This window comes from Gopherus flavomarginatus, chromosome 14, assembly GCF_025201925.1.
Source record: "Gopherus flavomarginatus isolate rGopFla2 chromosome 14, rGopFla2.mat.asm, whole genome shotgun sequence".
NCBI lineage: Eukaryota > Metazoa > Chordata > Testudines > Testudinidae > Gopherus > Gopherus flavomarginatus.
The window spans coordinates 469,895-485,183 of NC_066630.1; the positions used below are offsets into that span (position 1 = coordinate 469,895).

The 15,289-nt window shown below is 43.8% G+C and overlaps 2 protein-coding genes and 1 non-coding gene across 4 annotated transcripts in view; 1 reads left to right on the plus strand and 2 right to left on the minus strand.

The window, feature by feature from the left end:
- IST1 (IST1 factor associated with ESCRT-III) overlaps positions 1-15,289 on the plus strand; it is a 578,781-nt gene that overhangs the window by 419,590 nt on the left and 143,902 nt on the right. The gene's annotated exons all lie outside the window — the stretch shown is intronic.
- The window catches only part of AP1G1 (adaptor related protein complex 1 subunit gamma 1), a 99,054-nt gene that overhangs the window by 27,331 nt on the left and 56,434 nt on the right, over positions 1-15,289 (minus strand). For both annotated transcript variants that reach the window (XM_050922907.1, XM_050922908.1), the window contains exons 6-13: positions 14,974-15,050; positions 8,962-9,057; positions 8,513-8,593; positions 8,132-8,230; positions 6,650-6,705; positions 6,002-6,115; positions 1,800-1,940; positions 1,111-1,165 (exon numbers count right to left, since the gene is read on the minus strand). In XM_050922907.1, the coding sequence (XP_050778864.1) occupies positions 1,111-1,165; positions 1,800-1,940; positions 6,002-6,115; positions 6,650-6,705; positions 8,132-8,230; positions 8,513-8,593; positions 8,962-9,057; positions 14,974-15,050 (719 nt within the window). The remainder of the gene's footprint in view (positions 1-1,110; positions 1,166-1,799; positions 1,941-6,001; positions 6,116-6,649; positions 6,706-8,131; positions 8,231-8,512; positions 8,594-8,961; positions 9,058-14,973; positions 15,051-15,289) is intronic.
- LOC127034518 (small nucleolar RNA SNORD71) lies at positions 4,414-4,481 on the minus strand. The gene has a single exon (XR_007769417.1). It is a non-coding gene; the product is annotated as a small nucleolar RNA SNORD71 (small nucleolar RNA).

Consider the following 15,289-nt stretch of genomic DNA (forward strand, 5'->3'; position numbering starts at 1 on the left):
GTCTCTGCTCTAGCTAGTTAGCGCACTAGAAACAGTCAGTGTGGACTCTGCAACGTGGGCGGTAGCTTGGGCTAGCCACCCGAGTACAACCCAGAGTCTGTACTTGGGTAACCAGCCCATGTCACCCCGTGCCACAATGTATCGTGCTAGCTTGAGCAGAGCTAGCATGTGCCTGTCTTTCTGGGCTGGGAGCCATGCTCCCAGCTGCAGTCCAGACATACCTCAGCAGGCCTAGGTCAGGGCAATCCCCCGAGGCAGTTCTCAATGAAAGTCAGCCTTTGAATGGAAATCGAGCCTCAGTCTCAAAGGAAGCTACTCTTTTCCACATGAGGACACTCGGGACAGGAATCAAACTGGAGACCACAGCCCCAGTTTCTCAGGCGCTCTGTGAGAAGACTGTTGTCTCAAATGTTAAATTATAGCACCCATTTGTCAGCTTCTGACACAAACTCCTCCATGCTTTCTTCCGTGCTTCCCCATACACATGGCATGTCCTCACTGACCTCATCTGCAAGGCCTTCCTCTAGTCCCACCTCAGCAGTGATTGTTATCAAGTGGTCAGTCAATACATGATAATTAGGTCCAAAGGTAGCTGGGACTTTATGTATAATTAAATTACATAATGGCAGGAGTATACATCTCAAAAAGCTGTATGTATTTGTACCCCTCTCCTCTCACCCTTCATATGTCACTTGGCTTCTTGGGTTATGGTCTCTTCCCTAAAGAGCTTGTATTTCCATATTTACTTGTACTGCATGCAGTACAAAGCAGCCCTAACCCTTCCTGAAGCCCCTGCGTGCCACTGCCACTGAAGTAATTAAAAATGAGGATATCTTTTTATAGTGGCTCCTTGCACATTCTCTTCTGAAATCTTGAAAAAAAATTCAAAATCCTTTCCAATTCTCATTTCAGGGAACACCCTAACTAATTGTCCCAGGCTGCTTGTTACTTGCTCCTACACACACACAATGCTCTGTATTAGCATCCAAAGGCCTGCAGTCAACACAACTACAGCGCAGAGTGGCTGACGGTTCTAAACTGATGCAGGACTAGCCACAGCATGAAGTTACAGAAAGCTGCTCATAGGTTCTCAGGATATGCACCACTTACCGTTGTCAGGACTCGCATAATTGTGTCTATGTGCCAGCGTTTGGAAGGGGCATATCTAAGAAGATAATGAAGAAAAAGTCAGAGGAATGATTAGTTCTGGCATTTATCACCAGTAGAAAATTGGGCAGGATTATGAAAGCTTTCTCTCCCCTCACCTCCTGATCCATCACTCACCAGGAGGCCATCTCACATTCGCTGGAAAATAGTATATGGATTCAGTTTTTCAATATGTGAGCAAATGACTACCTTTACTGTGGAGTAAAATGATACTCTGCAGTACAGGACAGTAGAGCTGGTCTTCCAATTACAAAGTCACAGTAGTAATGAGATCATCTTGTTTCCCAATTTAATGGAAGGGAGACTGAACACAGCATCCAGTCCACTTAGCAGAAGGAGTCAGCACACTGGATTTGTTTAATAATGTAATCAGTAATTAAGTGCCTACAATCAGTCCCTCCCATAAAGCTATAAGCATTGGACCATGCCACTTCTCAAGATAGGTATATAACAACAGACCACCAGGGCCAATTTGCAGAGGGGAGGGGAAGAAATGACCAAAACAGTCCCCCAGCCTCATTGGTTCTGGCGTGGCGGGGGGGAGATACACAAATGCCCAGCCACACAAATGCCCAGCCACACAGTTCCCAGCACCAGCAGGGGATTAATGTGAACTTTAATTGAGCCCTTACTTCTCTGCTGCAAGAAATATTCCAGAGGCACAATCTGCCTTGAACTCTGGCTCACAGGAATCCAGGAAATACAGCAGTTCCTTCATCATTCCACGGATGTTGTTGCCATTAACTAATGCAAAGCTCAGCTCCATTGCACGCCTGGAATGAGAGAGAGAGATAATAAGCTATCACCATCAAATGACAAATAGAGGCACAGGTTTCCTACCTGCCCAAATCCCTTCATTTCCTGCATTCTCATCTTTCAGTAAGGAAAGCAGCAGCAATCTTGATTAATGCTACTTTCCCATTCACCAGCAGATATTAAGCACTTGAGAACAAAAACCAACTGAAAAGAGGGGAAAACAGAAGTTCTCCAGCATTTTTATGGAGGCCTCTAACTATCCTAAATAACAGAACACCTTTCAAGCAGCAAGTGCCCATCTGAGAATTTCTGAACCTCCAGCTATTGGTCACTACCTTGTAGAATTAGTCTGACATAATAGTGAAAGCAATGCTGGGTTGCAAGAGGCTACAATTATATAAATGAAGGCCAGAAGGATGATGATGATCATTAGTCTGACTGCCCACGTAGCACAGGACAGAAAACCTCACTTCATCAAATCCAAAGGGTCTGGCTGAGCTAGAAATCCAATCTGAAAGACTTCAAGGGATGGAGAATCCACCACATCCGCAGTAAGTTGTTTCACTAGTTAATCACCCTCACTGTTAAAAATGGGTGCCTTATTTCTAGTCTGAATTTGTTTAGCTTCAGTTTCCAACCACTGGGTCTCATTCAGTCTTTGTCTGCTAGATTAGGGAGCCCTCTACTATCACAAACCTCTTCCCCGTGTAGGTACTTGTACACAGTGATCAAGCCACCGCTCACCCTTCTCTTGAATACACTAGATGGAACTCCTTTAGTCTCACTATAAAACAGATTTTCCAGACCACAAATCATTTGTGTAGTTCTTCTCTGAACACCTTCCAGTTAGTCAACAACCTTTTTGAACTGTAGACACCAGAACTGGACACGATTTTCCAGTTATAACCTCTGTGTAAAACAGTAATGAAACCGTAACACCTTCTATTCAGTGTTCCTCTGTTTACAGGCCCAAGGATTGTATTAGCCCTCAGCCACAGCACTGCCCGGAGAGGTCCCATTCAGCTGCTTTCCACAATGACCCTTAAGTAATTTTCAGAGTCATTGCTTTCCAGGATACAGTCCCCCATACTGTAAGTGTGACCTAAATTCTTGGGTCCCAGATGTATTACCTTGTATTTGGCTGTATTAAAAACACACTGTTCACTTGAGCCCAGCTCATTTTTTCCAAGCAATACATATTATACTGAGCTATCTATCATTTACCATTCCACTAGTCTGCCATCTGCAAACCATCAGCAATGATTTTATTCTCTCTTTCAGATCATTAATAGAGCCACTGAATATCACGAGGCCATAGACAGACTTCTTGAAGAGGAAACAGCATCACTTACAGTTATCGCTGAGATCACTGAGCCAGTTTTAAAATCCATTTAATATGTGCAACAATCATGTTGTTTCATGCTCGTTTTTTAAAATCAGAATGTCGAACTGAGGTCTACCTGTGTGATGCCAACAGTCACCTCTCTGCCAATCAAATCTGTATTCACTAAAGATATTAAGTTTGTTTGCTGAGACCTATTTTCAGTAAAATCATATTGAATTATGCTGCCATCCTTTAGTTCTTCACCGATTATGCTCAATATCACCATGTTCTTGATTTTATCTGGGACCAATGCGCAGGTAACCACCCTGTTACCAAAATCACCTGCTGGCCCTTTTTAAGTATTGGTACATTAGCTTTTTTCCCCCAATTACTTGGGATTTCCCCAGAAGTCCAAGATCTGTTAAATATCAATATCAATGGCTCAGAGAGCTCCCCATTCAACTCTTGATACTCCTGAATGCAAGTTATCTGGCCCTGAAGATTTGAAAGTTTAGCTTTAGCAGCTACCATTTAATATCTCCCTAGTTACTGTCAAAATATAAAGTATTTAACCCTGTAAACTCTATGTGATCTAGCTTCTTCCCTACATAAAAAAATAAACACTTTTGCCTTTTCTACATCATTAACAATTTCACCATCCCTGTCTAATAATGGACCTATACAATTGCTAGATTGCTTTTTTCTTGATATATTTTAAAATGTCTTTTTTTATTGCTCTTAACCCTACTAGACCATCGGGTATTTCATGTTTACATTTTAATCTTGTGTCATGTTGAAGCGGATCAATATAGCAGCAAGACAGGAAGTGCTCTGGTGCTTCACAACCCCATACATCAGAGCACTGAGCACAAGACAGCTGCAGTTTCTTTGACCATATTCAGAGAGTTATTTCCTTTATGGATCTCTCAAGCACTTGAGCTATTTAGTGGGCTGATGACAAGCTGAACGCAAGGGCCAAGCACACTTTTAACTGCACTAAACTGACATACATGACAATACAGCTAAAGGAGACAAGGATGGGCCTCAATAGACAGCCAATATCAAATGCACAAAAAAGCTATCATCCCCCTTGGCTTCCACACACATCTGCTTTTAGTGCTCCCAGGGATTCTGTCACCAAGTCAGCTGATTGCCAGAATGACAGATGTGGTTGTCAGCAGCTTGAGTGTCAGCATTGTGACAGGGCACTCTGCCGATGGATCACTAAGGCACAGACCAGAGTACAATCTTCTACAGGGCTCTAGCATATCACTGATTTCCTACCATGCTCCAGAGCATGACACTGTGAGCTCCCACACACCAGATCTATCTATAGCCTCTAATGCAGGCCCTGGCTCTCAGCAATAGAAAGATGTAGATCTGCTGAATTCTTGTGCAGTCACACCTCAGAATGGAGTTCAACTGTAAGATTAGCTTGTGCAATACCCTTTACAAAGACAGATTAAGTTAAAGTTTAACAGAAGGGCAGATCCAATCTGCAGAATAGCAACATTCAGAACAATTGAGCTAATGACAGGAGTGAGGACAGAAATAAAAGGTCCAGAGAGATTAAAAACATGAAAACTGATTATTTGTCAAAGTTGAATCTATTACACAAATTTTTAATAGGGAGAGAAACTTGACAAGCCGTGATGTCAAAGACGACCCATGGATTGCAGGGACAACAAAACAGGTATGTTTGCAATGTGATATGATAGCAATGAGGGCAATACAATTTTGGGCTGCACATGCAGAGGTGTCATATCACCGAGCAAGAGTATAATGGCCCCTTTCTCTTTGGCTTTGGTGCAAGGACACATGGAATATCACACTGAGTTCTGACCATCACAATACAGGAACAATATTGACAAAGAGGAGCAAGTTTAGATACGAGTAATATGTGATCAAAGAGTTGGAAGGCCCAACTTAGGACGATTGAAAAAGCTAAATATGCAACGTTTGGCAAAATGAGGATAGGGTGTGGGAGGACAGACAGAACCACAACAGCAGCCCACAAGTATTGCACAGGTGCAAGATGAAAAATCAAGGTGTTTAGTGTGGCAAAAAGGAGGTAGCTAGGCGATAACAGGGTGAATGAAGGTGAATGTCAAGAGAAAAATCCCTGGGAGTGAGATGTGCTAGACTGTGGAATAATCTCCCAAGGGATAGAGCAGAAGCCCCACCAGTCTGAGCATTTAAACTCAAACCGAACACCAGAAAATGTACGACAGGAAACAATCCTGCATTTGTGACAAATCTACCAGAGCTAAAGCCATGTCCCCTAGGTTTCTATATAACTACTATTACCATGATAGCGGAGTACTGCACAAAGGCCCAGAACAGTGTACACCTCTGCCTGATTCTCCAGGCAGTGAAGAACCACTCTGGGCCTGGAGGACTTTCACTGATTGCTTTACAAGCATAAACTTGGAGGAGGGAGTTTACTAAAAAGGTGAGAGTTTTACAACTTGATCTGAACTCATTCAGGCTTGGGCTTGTTCTGAGCTCTTCTGGCAAGGAGTTCCATGGCCCAGGCCCTTAAGATACTACATAAGATGAGCTTCCCTGATAAGCTGGCTACCTGTCACCATCCCTGTTCTCTCTGAAGCAGGGAGCAGACTGGACAGTAATAAGAGTATCCCTTGTGGGACTGCTGCACTGGGCAGTTAACGTGCATCTGTCTCTCTCTCCACCCCACAGGCTCACAGTACTGACATAATAAGTCAGACAGATAGCTCTCTGTAGCTCAATTACCGTTTAATGGAGACATCCAGATCTTTTAGGCAGTCCACAATGGTGCTTCTGTGCCGCTGTACTGCATTGTGGTCTGTCTGCACAGTCTTCAACAAAGATGTCAAAGCTACATATCTGGGATAGAGAGGACAAAGGAAGAACACCACATTCGTGCCAGACATTCTGTTTCATTGCAAAGTAAAGGGGTTTAGTCTTCCTCTGCACTGGGACAGGATTTTCCCAGTGCTACTGGGACCAAAGGAAAATCTGCCACACTGCTCTCTGACCCAACCAGAGGGGAGTTTCCAAGCAGGAGATGTAGATGTACTATAGCAGATAATTCTGCTGTGACAAAGGGAAAGCGCAGCTTCACTGGCCACTGGAAAAAAACAGTCTGAGCTATTCCAGGAACCTATCTCTGGTCTATAACTGGGCTGCAGTAGCTTGCTATAGACCTGCTGGCCAGTGAGGAAAGGCCATGATACACCCAGGGAAAGAAGTATGGCAAGGAGAAAGAAAACTAGTCACCAAGGCAATTTAGCCATACCCCCCGCCCCTGGCCACCCCCCCCCCCCCAAATAACCTTTCCAAACACTTTGCCTCAGGAGCTGCTTCTGCAGACTCTTAACACAGCAGTGCCCCATGTCTGACACACTTCAGGTAACTTACCTAATATTTTTGTCGTTATTTAACAAGAAACGGCCTAGGATGTTAATGGCTAACACCTGCAGAAAGAAGAGTTGGGAAGGTTACAGATCACAGCAAGCTGCTGCTCCTCCTCACCACAGCTTCATGAGCCCACATGGTCCTTCAGAAACCTTGCAAAGTGCTACAGCTAATGACGGGCAGAAACAGCAAGAACATCAGACACCAATTAACCAAAGAGGCAGGAGTCATGCACATGGTTCCGGCTCCCCACTGCACTTTCTTTAAATGCAGTGTAGCTCTAGGAGAAGGCTGCACACCCATCCAAAGAGGAATCTCACTGCACAACATACAGCAAGTCGTACAAGGGTGCTAAGTCTTGATACAGCTGTGCATGCTTCAACTGTGGAATAAACTCGCTAACCACTAGAGCTTCCCTCAGACATTCCACGTTATGTTTCCACCTCCTTGGCCACTGGATAGAAATTACAAGAGGAATCCATTATCACCCTCCTGGAGCTCAGGAAGAGAGAGACAGTGTCTCAGCACATTATGGTTACCAGCACAGCTCTCATTCCTTCCCTCAGCATGCTACACGCAGTTAACTTCCAGACATTGCTATTGATACCACATCTGGCACAGGATCTCACTAATGTAACATTGTCCTGAGCCCAAGCTCTGAAATTCTCTGGAATCTCAGACTATGGAAGACCATCTACCACCAGCACCATAATCACTCTGAGATTTAGGTTGGACGTCAGGGTAGCTAGGCACGGGAACAAGTTATCTACGGAGGTTGTGGAATATCCACCACTGGGTTTTTTTAAAGACAAATATTTGTCAGGAATAGTCTAGATCAGTGGTTCTTAACCTTTACTGCAGCCTGCACCCCTTTGGGTCTCAAAAATATGTTCTTGTACCCCTTATAAAAAATCGCTGAAGTAGATATAATCATAGAATGAAAGGGAGAATTATATATTTATTTTAATTTCGCAGTTAAAATTTAACACAGTAATCGTTACAAATGTATAAATGTTAATACATAGGTTTGATGAAACAAAGTAGTTGCACTTACCTGCCTGTGCTTAATTTGTGTTTTTGATGATTTACCTTCTAAAAAAATCTGGCATGTCTCGCATCCCCAGAAAGGGCATCTCGCACCCCAGGTTAAGAGCCGCTGGTCTAGATGATACTTAGTCCTGCCTCAGTGCAGGGGACTGGACTAGACAACCCACCCAAGTCCCTGCCAGCCCTTCGTTTCTATGATTCAACCAATTCCAGTGACATTTTAGAGCCTCAAGTACTAGACCTCGCTAACTGACGAACTCAGTCTGGGGCCCATTGTTTGACTAAAATCAAGGGTAATGTTTTAGCTTCATATGTTCACGAGGAAAACTAGTACCTGCCCTAGCCCCAACAGGTGGGCTCCATTTAATCAGTCATTTCATCTCTAACTTCTACGATCCTATGGGTTTAGTGAAAAGAATCATGGTAAAGACAACATACTCGCAGTCCACTCTCAGACTTGATGTCCATAATAGTCAATACAGTTTCATAGAGGATGGCGTTACCCACGTTTTTACTTGTTTCTGTATTAGTGGCAACCTGGAAAAAAACAAAAAGTAAAGTAACTGCCCGTGCTTTGCCAGCATCTGCAGCCCCTTACCCAGGCCATCTCTCATTTCTGTATCAGAACAAGCCACTGTCCTCCCACTTGCCCAGATTGTTAGCATCTGCCAGAGTAAATCATTGCCCTCGGAAGCACATACTTGGGTCGCAATGAGTTGATGCTCACTCCGTGGTACACAGGGATGTAACTAGAAGTGACAAGATGAAATTAAGAGGAGCAATTTAGGCTGAATATCAAGCTAACCTGGCAGGCCTCACCTGAGCAAGTATGTCATTCATTGCTTCACTTGAGTCATCATCATTTCGCCCCAGAATTCTTAGTAACCGCAGGATTCGTACCTGAAAAAACAAAAGGCAGCAAATTAAATCACATCTGGCATAAAGCAACTTTATGCAGTAGCCTCCGGTTAACTCATGGAAGAGTGCAGGAGAGACAGATCAAATGCTGATAAATATGGCAATTAAATCACAAGGCCCTCTGTTTAGAGCAGAGATGGAGCAGTGAGGTCTGGGGAAAGGATTTATACTCTGTTTAGGTCTCCATCCTCTAGCCAGAGGCACTCCTATTAGAACCAAACAACTGGTATGGACAGCTATAAGCTTACTCCTCCCGCCATGAATTCGCACAATGGGTGAGGGAGTCAGAAACCCAGCCCCAAACACCACACTGGAGCCGGCTACCTGAGAGTTTTACTATCAATCCTTACCTGCAGGAAGGGGTCACTGATCCCAGACACGTCATGCTCTGGTGAATATCCAGACATGATAAGGTTCTTCAGAATACGAACTAACTGGGGTACAAGCTGTGAGGAAGAAAGATCCATCAGAAAGTACACTCATAACACTTGTCTTCCACACTTTTGATGCAGGGATCCAAAAATGAGTCCTGAAGATCAGTGTACATATCCTCCGGCACAGAACATCTCTGATTGCACAGGCTGGGTTATCTGAACATACTGACACTGACGTCTGGCCAGGACCTGAACACCATAATACAGAGCTACTCAGAGAGCTACGCCCACTAAGCCCAGAGGTGTATAACAGAGGTGCTTCACAAGCGAAGTTCATAGACAATGCCATGGAGAGTTCCCCTGCCATCAGCTGCTGAAAATAAGAAGGGGTGCTGGTCTTTCACAGGACACTGTCCTTAGACCTTGCATTGGGGCTCTTTCACACCAGCTTCTAGCTGACAATTTAAGTTCTTTAGGGCCAGGACCATCTTTTTGTTACATGTATGGAGTGCCTGGCATAGTGAGATCCCTGATGGGGGTCTTTAGGCGTTCCCACAACAGAAACAGATGTCATTATGCATGTCTCAAGTTTGTCACTCTCCCCCAGCTAGCTGCAGAAAGGCGCTCTGTCTCCTCTCCACCTTTGACTACCCTGGAGGGTCTTCAGGGGGGAAGAGAATTTCCACCGCTCTACCTCCCACCCAGCCTCCAATAGTTGGGTAGTACCCACAATGAAGAGCTTCCCCAGGGTCTACCCACCTTGTCCTGCTCACAGCTTCCCCACACACCAGCAGCAACTTTTCAAAATGAGAGCTTCAACTTCTGTAGAAGTTGATGGCATTGATTCCCAGGGTCATCTCCTCACCCTTCAGGAAAAGAGGTTCTTTCAGGCACTGCACGTGACTGTTTTTAGGGGACAAGTCATCTGCATGAGACAGTCTGCCTCAGTCTACTCTAGCTCTTGGACTGGTAGTCCTAGGTGTCTCACTACTCCATCCATCAATTTCAGGGAAAACTTCTTAACTGTAAGAACAGGAGGACAATGGAACAGAGTGCCCTGAGAAGTTGTGGAAGCTCCTTTACCGGAGGCTTTCAAACAGAAGCTCGCTAGCCAAATGTCTTGGATGGCTTAGACTAGGGGTGCCCAAACTACGGCCCACCAGAGCATTTCATAAGGCCCAGAGCCTGCTTCAACACAATATAGTAATGACTGATTTATTAGTGTTTTGTTGTCATGTTTACATCATTTTATATTACACGAGTGTGTAAACAGACAACACTGTACATAAAAACAACCTATCTAAATACATACAAAACAAGATGAACTTAAAATATAAAATTATTAGAGGGGACTCAGTTCGGCCCACAAAAGGTTGTGCTCAGGTTTGAGGCCCTCCTGTGTAATAAGGTTGGCACCACTGATTTAGATGCAGCAAATCCTGTATCTTGGCAGGGGGTTAGATTAGATGACCCTTGAAGTCCCTTCTAACCCTGTTCTGTAGCAGCACACACATTCCATGGGTGTACTCAGATTGGGATTACCAGCAGCAGGTAACACTGACTGTAGTTCTCAGGTCAGGACTACAATGCACAGGTTGTGATGGGCCTCACAATAGCTGGAGTGATGAAATGGAAGACTATCACCACCACAATCCACCAAAACACTCTTGCTCACACACTAAAGACAGGCTGGGATAGCCACGGGGTGGGATCACATTTCTGGAGAGCTGGATACTGCACGTCTCCAAGTTTCATTCTCTAGAAAACATGTTCTCATTTAAAGAAAAGTCTTGACCCGCTTGCCAGAACATGACATAATGCTTGTTAAAGCTGGTAGATCTCCAGGTAAATTAACTAAAGTGGTGAAGAAGTAATCTCTCTCTCATTCCACTCATCTTTCCATCTCAGAGCTGACGTTAAGTTAAGGCGGGGAGGGGGGAAATATAGTTCAGTCGTTTGAGCTTTGGCCTGCTAAACCCAGGGTTGTGAGTTCAGTTCTTGAAGGGGTCGCTTAGGGATCTTGGGCAAAATCAGTACTTAGTCCTGCTAGTAAAGGCAGGGGCTGGACTCCATGACCTTTTTAGGTCTCTTCCAGTTCTATGAGATAGGTTATTTTCTAAATAAATATATGGAGATATACCTAAGAAATAGGCAGTCAAATGGAGTCCAAAAAGGTGCTGGAGCTGGCTGTCCTGCTGAGACAGACTGAAGGCCAATTAAAGAGCAATGGGTGATGTGCAGGTGGGATGGCATTAGACCTGTCTGGGCAGACTTCCATACCATATTAGAACAGCATCATTTTTCCTTTCACCTACACCTCTGCACATGCAGAATGAATACACTTCACTCCCATATCCTCCAGCAGAATCTTTCCCGAAAGCTACCTCTGTCTTCCCCACAGGATTGTGCTACAGCCACTCAGGTAGCTATTATTCCCCTTGGAGAGCTGCCAGGGGCTAGCCATGGCAGAGTTTAGAGTGCCTGACAGAAGCTCTATCAGCAGCATTCTACTGCAAATTTGAGATGGCTCTGCAAGAAGGAAACATCTCTCTCCTTGTAGTTTCTTGACTCTCCCTTCCTCCACCCTGGAACATTTCAGCAATCGGACTCATATCACTGGAGAAGGTTGCTTCCCTTCAGATCTCAGAGGGGAGCAGGACAACACTCCCCCTGCCCCCAAAATACAAAGTGCAGCTGACTGAGGTGGTCTGCATAAACATTCTTGGAACCCTGCTTTGCATTTTCTTTGTTTTCTTACATACAACGCAAAGTACCAAAACTGATGACAGGACAAACAAAGGCAAAGGCTACAGCCGTAAAGATCAGTTGATGCTGACCCCACTCTGCTGATCCTTAACAGCTAGATACTTCCAGATGTGCAATGGATCTGTACTGAACAATCCAGTGCTGCCTACTGAGCCCATGTGGTATGTGGAGGTCCATGCTCCACTGCATGTATCTGGTTTCCCAAGGCTGGTGTAACCACTCCAGTGATGGAGTTCTTATCCAACTCCCCACAGGATAGCATCTGAATTACCCAGGGCTGTCCCACTTTGCCAGTTGGAAGCAAAATGCACCTTGCGGTAAGAAGAATACATCAAGGCTTCAGGGCAATCAGACTTTTTAAAAGAGGAACACAGGAAACTGCCAAAATTCCTCAAACAAGGAAGGAAGGGATCAAGATAGGTTCACAGTTTGGGAGGGCCACAACTGAGATCCAGGACTGCCATGGATATGGGAATTTAATGACAAGCCAAAAACTGGACAACAATGAGCCTGTTAGACAAGTATAGCATAGCTAGCACATGGCATTAATCACAACTGCAGTGTTAGTGCACAGTGCCTCCATGTGGTGACTGGACACACAGAGGCCTCTACAGATCCAATGAAAGCATGCACCATCTAGAAGAGTTAACTCTTACCTTTTCATTCTAACATACAGCAGGAGTCCAAACAGATAAAAGGGATAAAACAGACGAAGCAGGCATTAGGAACAGATAGTGTCATAGTGTCATACTATTCACAGCATAAAACACCACAAGAAAGATGGCTAGAAGAAAGCACTACCGAAAAGAAGCCCTGGTGCACAAAGTCGTTGGACTCAAGTCCTCATCGCTCCCCCCAGGACTCAGTCACCTCCTAAGTGATGGGCAATGGCTCAGGATAACACCACTGCCCCCATAACATTAACCCCAGCTCTAGTGCACACAAAATGCACCAGCAAAGCGGGGCCTGTCTGAGGTCCCTGCGAGCAAACTTAGGACTTGCAGGAAGAGTATGTTGAGAACTGTGCACGCAGGCAGAAGACTCCTCAGGATTTTTCAGTTGCATTCTACTGGCTCATTTGGTTCCCAATTCCTCCTTTGCCCAAAGGAATCAGAACTGTACACCAAGAACGCCTTCCAAATCATTCTGGAAGGAAATCTTTACAATTTGGCAGTTAAGTTCTGAAAGCAGCAGATACAGCAAGAGAGATTACAACAGGCAGTGACAAGAGGCATGGGCTAGGACAGTGTGCTAGAAGACAAGAACACTGCTGGCTCTGAAACTCCTACCCGCCCTGGGAAAAATGCCCCTTATTACATGCTGTGTGCAATGTGGATATGTTAGCTATACTTAGGCTGAAGCATTAGGTTTTTAACCAGTAAATGTTGGTAAACGTCTATTTCACCACATACATACAAAACACCAATGAAAAAATATTTCCATCAATGATAACCGAAATTTACAGGCAAAGTAAGAAAAATGCTGCTTGAGAACTCATGAGAGTTTGATTTAAGAGTATTTACTTTGTATATTTTGACATATAAGAATGGCCATACTGGGTCAGAGTAATGGTCCAGCTAGCCCAGTAGCCTGTCTTCCGACAGTGGCCAATGCCAGGTGCTTCAGAGAGAATGAACAGAACAGGACAGTTTACTGAGTGATCTATACCCTAATGTCCACTCCCAGCTTCTGGCAATCAGAGGCTAGGGACACCCAGAGAATGAGGTTGCATTCCTGGCTATCTTGGCTAATATCCACTGATAGATAAGTTCCTGGAGAATAAGTCCAATTCTTTTTTGAACCCAGTTACACTTCACAACATAACCTGTGGAACTTGTGGGCAGGGTAAGTGTGCGTTGGGTGAAAAAGTACTTCCTTATGTTAGTTTTAAACCTGCTGCCTAATTAATTGGTTCCTGTGTTATGTGAAGGAGTAAATAACACTTCCTTATTCCCTGTCTCCACACCAGTCATGATTTTATAGACCTCTGTCATATCCCCCCTTAGTTATCTCTTTTCCAAGCTGAAAATTCCCAGTCTTATTAATCTTCTCTCATATAGAAGCTGTTCCATATCCTAATCATTTTTGTTGCCCTTCTCTGCACCTTTTCTGATTCTCATATATCTTTTTTGAGATGGGACAAACAGAACTGAATTCTACGTGTGGACATACCATGGATTTATACAGTGACACTATTTTCTGTCTTATTATCTCTCTCTCTTTCTTAGTGGTTCCTAACAGACTGTTACTGTTTTTGACTGCCAGTGCACATGCAGCAGCTGTCTTCAAAGAACTACCCACAATGACTCCAAGATCTCCTTCTTGAGTGGGAACAGCTAATTTAGGTCCCATCATCCTGTATATATAGTTGGGACTATGTTTTCCAGTGTGCATTACCTTGTATGTATCAACATTGAATTTCATCTGCCATTTTGTTGCCCAGTCACCCAGTTTTGTGAGATCCCTTTGTTAACTCTTTGCAGTCTGCTTTGGACTTAACTATGTGATGTTGACAATTTGTGTTTTAATGGGTATAAAGCTTTAACCTTTTGAATCTTAGTTTCTACTATAATTAAATAATTGTCTATTCCTCCTACTGACGCCCTCCCCACAATTTTGCACAACTATGAAAATTTGATAAAATGCTTAAAATAAACATTGATATTGTTGATCAATATCAAAAATAAAAATTGAATTCTGCCATACCTAGCTATACTATGAAAACCTCAATTCTGCCTTTTCCTGAGTGGAATGTATAAAACTGTAAGGTTAACAGTGTAAGCTTGTGATTTTAGTTCCCCATCTTAGATAAGAAAGAAAAAGGAGATTAAACTTTATCCCACTTCAGATGTCACTGATGCAATCGGATACATGAGGAATAGTGCATTTACGGAACTTTAACTCTGGGACAAGTTTCACAGTCTTCATGCACATAAGTGATTTGTCAGTATCTTATAATTTACCCCCTCCCACGCTCACAAGAAGACTCAAAGAAGAACCCCATGGAAAACTTCTAATTTAATTATTTGATGATATTGTGTGACAGTTTTTGAAACAGAAAGCCTGCATTATCATCACGTGCCTCATTTAAAACTAGCTGCACAGATTTCGCTCAAACTTGCAGACACATCCTGTTGGCTAAGACCAAGGATGGAGGTGTCAGCCCAGAAGCAGCATGTAAACATTAGCTATCAGAGATACTAATGCACAGTTTGCACTTACCTTTCTGAAGTGTGATAACATGTCTGGGCTTCTCTCACACATTTCTGTGAGGAGGACAACTGATGTGTGAAGAACACCTACAAGGCCAGAAACAAGTCTAGTTATTTAGTTTTCATTTACTAAGGCTCTAGACACCTGACCAAAAAAATTTTAAATGAAACCCATAAAGGAAAAATAGCAGCAGCAATCCCACAAAACATCTCCCACCTGAAACACACACACACACACAAATGCCTGCAACATAAAAATGGCTATAGTGGGTGAGACCAATGGTCCATCTAGCCAGTATCCTGTCTTTCAACTGGCAAATGACAGA